The sequence below is a fragment of the Colossoma macropomum genome, unplaced genomic scaffold (assembly GCF_904425465.1).
Source record: "Colossoma macropomum unplaced genomic scaffold, Colossoma_macropomum, whole genome shotgun sequence".
Lineage (NCBI taxonomy): Eukaryota > Metazoa > Chordata > Actinopteri > Characiformes > Serrasalmidae > Colossoma > Colossoma macropomum.
The window spans coordinates 10,025,240-10,031,341 of NW_023494790.1; the positions used below are offsets into that span (position 1 = coordinate 10,025,240).

The 6,102-nt window shown below is 37.5% G+C and overlaps 1 protein-coding gene across 1 annotated transcript; it reads left to right on the top strand.

Moving 5' to 3' along the window:
• Window positions 1-330: 330 nt before the first annotated feature.
• On the top strand, window positions 331-5,190 carry LOC118809099 (clarin-3). The gene is made up of 3 exons (XM_036572081.1): window positions 331-562; window positions 1,909-2,094; window positions 4,188-5,190. Exons 1-3 carry the CDS (start codon window positions 331-333, stop codon window positions 4,454-4,456), a joined length of 687 nt encoding a protein of 228 aa, XP_036427974.1. The 3' UTR covers window positions 4,457-5,190.
• The last annotated feature ends 912 nt before the right edge of the window (window positions 5,191-6,102 follow it).

The window sequence follows — 6,102 nt, forward strand, 5'->3', positions numbered from 1 at the left end:
GTCTAATGATTTTTATTGCATGTTAGGGTGGGGTGGGGGGATTTCCTGTAAGTGCTGATCTGGAATTAGCTGTAACAGCTTGAGTCCTGCTCATATTCATTATAAGAGAGCTACTAAACTGATCTCAGACAAGCAGAATGGGGCAGCATCCATGACCAATTTTTATCACCCCTGTTCTCTCACTCTTCTCCACCCAGTACAGTAATCCACTCTCATGAGTGCTGGGATTAGCACTGTCATTTCCTTTTCAGCCAGCAGAAGAAGAGTCCTGAGCACGTCTGGACTAACACAAAGGGAACGTAGTTGTGTATCTGGAAACTCAGCATAGCCATGCCTTCCACTGAGAAGATAATGTACTTTCTGCCCAGCGCAGTCTTGAGTGCTGGTGGTTTGATTATTCTAGGCTATGGGATGTCGACAGACTGGGCCCACTCCACCATGTCCTGCACTCCTTTGGACAGCTTCGACTTCAACGGCTCTTATACCATCCAGATGGGCCTGTTTAATGGCAGTGAGAACAAGTTATCGTGTCCCAGGTTTAATTCTGTAGTTGTTGTCACAGGTATGCTTCTAGTCTTTCTAAAAGGCTTCTATTAAACAATACTAATAATATTTTTTTTTATTATTTTTGAATGATTGATTTTATTAAGCCACTTCATGTATTTGAAACAAATTGTATTGTTCACACCTTAAAAGGGATTAAGCTATGACAAAAAACATAGAAACAGTCAAGGTATGTCAAGTATGGCATGATATACAAATCACTAGACGTGAAATACAATCATTTAAAAACAACTAGTACTAGAATGAACAATCTACCATTTTGTCAAAGCTGTTTTTATCCAATTAATTGCAGTCTTTTGCTAAACCATTTCATATTGCATGCTGACTAACACTTCTGGCAACCGGAAGTTCAATACTGCAGAACTTCCTACCACAGACATGCAGTATCTTTACCCACTTTACTTTTAAAAGAAGGAAAAACAAAACCTGTGGATCCCTCCTTGGTATAATAGTAATGGACATATTTTAGCTGAATAGCAAGATTCTTCAGATAATTAGGAACTCAATCTCATGTATAACTTTGTACACAGTACGCAACTCTACTTTCAACCATCCTAGCATTTCTTTATGAGACGTTTTAAGAAGAGATCTCCTGGAAAGATTCAAAATAATGTCTTAGACTTTTTTCAACACACTGTTAAATGCCATTATACCATGAACAACAGACATAAGTGAAATAAAGCTGAATCAGAGCTCCTGCCAAGGTATACATTGTGTTCCTGTCCAGAAACTATGAACTTGTGGCTATAAAACATATCAATTTCTCTAAAATGAAGCAACAACCTGTTCATAGACATCCACCTACTATCTTTCCACAGTACTTTCTGCATCATGAAAAAAAACACTGTAGAATCATCTGCATATATATATATATATATATATATATATGTATATATATATATATATATGCATTTCCTGCTCATGATAGAGCCATAAATATTTGTAAAAAAAGAAAAATCTCATCTGAAACGAACACTTTCAGATCTCAACTCTTCACAGAAAGTGCTTTTCCCTTTTCCTGTTTCTCTCAATCTCAATACATAAATGCATAATTTTGTATTCGTGTAATAACATATTGTTTTGCTGTTTTTAATAATATGAGCTTTTTTCCCAGTTAATCAGGGCAAAACATCACTCTCTTGCTTTCTTGTCTTCTATTTGACTTGAAAGCGAAAGGTAAACAGTGACCTGTGATTGTACTGAATTCTTCAGTTGTTCTATATTTATTTGAATAATTCAACTTTAAACATTTGGAGAATTTTAGAACATATTGTAATGATAATTTTGAACAATAATATAACTATTATAAAAATGATTAGTGAATGTTTTGTTTTTGTCTTTCAGTTTTTGAAAAGTTGAAGAAGATAGGTGGCGCTGCAATCGCTCTACAAGGCCTGGTACTTGGTCTCTTGGTGTTAGCTCTGGTGGGCTCTGCGGGCAGCATCCTGATCACTCTCTACAACTCTATCAGTAACCCATATGAAACCTACATGGGCCCCATTGGATTGTTTGTCTGCGGTGGATTAAGCGGTGAGAAATCACACACAACTACAAAGGAGGAAACATGTATCAGCATTTTCATGCCTTTCACCACTTTTACACAATTTGCAGAAGTGCAATGAAAATAATCCTGCATTCAAATAACATACATGTAGTGAAAAGCAACATATCTAAATCTCACAAACACTTGTATTTTACACACAATGTAAAAATACCTTCATGTCAGATGGTGAGATAATATTCATCACTTAGGAGTACCACTTAGTTGATCTAAAGCCTGCTCTGATGTATTTATCCCAAATACTGAGTCTACTCATTATTCTCTGCTCAAATTCATTTGTTATGTTGTGTGATAGGTAGAATAATGTTCAGGAAGTATTCATTTCTGTTTATAGTAGTAATGTCCATAGAACATGTCTAACATAAACATATTTGTGAACACAGGTATTCAATTGGATAATATTGATATTGATGTTAATAATGATACTATTGACATCAGTGTGCATAATGTAAAATAATACAGTAAAAAATATCCATAAACCTCTAATATAAAATGTTTATGAATTGGTAGTGTAATGTTCAGGTAATAATCAGAGGGAACCCCCAGGGCCTGTAGGCCTTGTGAGAAAGCCTAACAATTTTATTTTTTATTTAATATGCTCATTTCACAATGGATGAGACCATCTAAATCAGAAATAACATCACTCTAGGCTTTTTGGAAGTCATAGATACAACACTGAGAGCACAAGTGGTAGTCAAACAAGTATGTTTCAGTCAGAAATGGACAAAGAAAACGGCTGTTTACTGAAAGAGTCACTATAAAACTTATACAAGGTAAAATACAAGTAAATTTAGCTAAGGGAAATGAAAATAAAAAATAGAGTAAATAGAATAAAGAATAATGAATAATAAAGAGCCATGGAGGAAACAAACAAAGAATTGAGCCTAAATAATGAATCTGCCTACCAGTACCTCATTTACACATCATCTACATGAACTACGACCTAATTCAAGAAGAAATTTCGGTAGAAAGCCAATAAAACCACAGCAGTTAGCAGCTTGTGAGCCAATGTCTGTGCTCAGAGGTGGAGTGTGAGGTTGAGCAGTGAATGCATTGGTCCCCCTACTGACCAAACTTTACTGTTCAAATTACGAACGCTGTTCTTCAGTGGTCAGGACCCCCATGGACCCTCACAGAGCAGGTGCTATTTGGGTGCTGGATCATTCTCAGCACTGCAGTAACACTGACGTGGTGGTGGTGTGTTAGTGTGTGTTGTGCTGGTACGAGTGGAACAGACACAGCAGTGCTGCTGGACTTTTTAAACTCACTGTCCACTCTATTAGAAACTCCTACCTTGTCAGTCCACCTTGTAGATGTAAAGTCAGAGACGATAGCTCATCTGCTGCTGCACAGTTCGTGTTGGCCATCCTCTAGTCCTTCATCACTGGTCACAGGACGCTGCCCACAGGACGCTGTTGGCTGGATATTTTTGGTTGGTGGACTATTCACAGTCCAGCAGTGACACTGAGGTGTTTAAAAAGTCCAGCAGCACTGCTGTGTCTGATCCACTCGTACCAGCGCAGCACACTCTAATACACCACCACCACGTCAGTGTTACTGCAGTGCTGAGAATGATCCACCTCCCAAATAGTACCTGGTCTGTGAGGGTCCATGGATGTCCTGACCACTGAAGAACAGGGTAAAAGGAGGCTAACAAAGTATGCAGAGAAACAGATGGACTACAGTCTGTAATTGTAGAACTATATATATATATATATATATATATATATATATATATATATATATATATATGTGTGTGTGTGTGTATATATATATGTGTGTGTGTGTGTATGTATGTATGCACATTCTGCCATGTGCGCAACATATTTGTGTTATTTGTGTTTTTATTTTTATTCTTTTTATTAGTATTAGCAGGTTGTTAAACAGACGTGAGTTTGGTACAGATACACAAAAGTTCAAATTGATAAATAACAAAACTGTTGTGTGTGCTCATTGAACAAACAAGCGCCAATGCCTCTTTTATTGGTTCTCCGTCTTCATTATCCCACCCTGTTTTAGTACAGTGTTTTATTATTTTTTATATTCTTTCTTTTTATTGTAGCCTCATCGGCATTCCTGGCTCTGGTGTTGTACATATTCAACGTGTTTGTGGTTAAGATCGGAGAGGAGATGGCTAAACTGGATTCAGACACAATCCTGAAGGATGAAAAGGCACACCTCCTGCTCGGCTTTTACCTTTTGCTGCCCTACATCGGCGTCAACGTGCTGGCCATCCTGCTGGTCTTTTTGTACCAGCATGAGGCCTACACACAGCGCAAAGAGCAGGAAAGGCCCACAGAGGACGCTCCAAAAGATATTATGATGTTCTAACAGCTCAGGCTCAAATCCAAAAAGACTGAGGTAGATGTGATGGGTGAGATACACATATGCTAGGGAGCTCTAGCGTGTGTTGATAATTAGTGGAGACATCTGGAGTACACCTGCGCCTAGCACACACTTATTACATGGCCTTTATGCTTTACAGCACTTCATGTGTAGGATGGAAACTGGCACAGAATGCTTTTTATTCTAGATTCTTCTTGTAGTGAAGATACAGTCAGAGTATTTTAAAGTACATCATGTATGACCTGACTGGTCTTACTTTTTACATGTAATTAGATGTTGTTCTTGGCCCTGATCATTTGCTGTAACAAATGTCGTTCAATGTGCTAAGAAGTGGTATCAAGTAAACAATGTCAACATGTCATAAGCCTTGAGCAAAAATATTCTTAAGATGTACTACTAGTAGTTTTGTTTTGTTTGTTATTTTGCTGCAAATATAACAATATTATACCTTAGAGCACATAATGTAAAAATGTATCATGCCAAACAGTTTTACAAGGTGATCACTTTATATTTGGGTATCTGTGTAGAACTTTTTCTGTACTTGTTGTTTTGCTGCACTGCCTTCATCAGAACTGTATATATTCATCCCTCCTCATACTTATTAATACAGCTTTCTCATGTAAATACAAGCATGCTTTTTGCCACTGTTGTTTTTGCAAATTGAATGCACTTGGGTGCTGTAAACTGATCTGTAGTAGAAGAGATAATACGTTCATGTACAATGTGTGATCTTATATTTATATTAACCTGCCAGTTGTTTGTCAGGTCAGAAATGATCTACTCCAGATATGTAGAAAACATTTTCCATCATAAACCTTCCAGGCCAAACTGAATTTTGAAATAATTGAGGTTTGAATAGTTTGAACTGCATCATTTTCTGTCACTAGGTGGCAGAAGTGTCTTTTGTTTTTAAGCCTGCTCTCTACCACACCACTGGGTAGTCTACACTATGCAGCATGTGGGGGCAATGTAGACATTCATACAAACATACATACAGAGAAATAAACAGTAGGTACCTCATTTAATCCTACCAGTCACAACTGCGATCAAAATTTAGTTTCAAGTTTGTAAAGTTCTAAAATAATTGTTAACATGTTTCTACTCAACATACATACATACATACACACATCATCTAAACCGCTTATCCTTCTGGGTCGCGGTGGGGTGCTGGAGCCTATCCCAGCTGTCCTTGGGCGGAAGGCAGGACACACCCTGGACAGGTCGCCAGTCCGTCGCAGGGCAGACAGACATACACATACACACCTAGGGGCAATTTAGCCATCCTCTACTGAACAGTAAACTATAAATTAAATTACAAGGTTGTCTTGATTCCATGTCAACATTTGGTCAGCATAATTAATCATGACTTCATTGAAGCTCTGAAGAAGATACAGCTACCACATTTGGTACATTTAATCTTTAAACGGTCTGTTTTTGATATTTGAATAAACCTGCACTGGTACATTAATAACACTGTCACAGGAGACAATATAAATATGCACTGAACTGCTTCTTTAACCTCTTAACATTCCAGGCTTATTATTCATTACAGGGACTTCAGTGCAAACTAATGGAGTTTTCTTAGATATAAAAGTGTGTAATAAAACTTTGGTCCATGGTTTGGTAAGGGG

What these genes read in the sequence shown, in the direction of transcription:
- LOC118809099 (XM_036572081.1), top strand. Translation starts at nt 331, where the DNA reads ATGCCTTCCACTGAGAAGATAATGTACTTTCTGCCCAGCGCAGTCTTG. An exon ending in TTCTGTAGTTGTTGTCACAG is followed by an intron (nt 563 to 1,908) that starts GTATGCTTCTAG and finishes TTTGTCTTTCAG; the next exon opens with TTTTTGAAAAGTTGAAGAAG. An exon ending in TGTCTGCGGTGGATTAAGCG is followed by an intron (nt 2,095 to 4,187) that starts GTGAGAAATCAC and finishes TTTTTATTGTAG; the next exon opens with CCTCATCGGCATTCCTGGCT.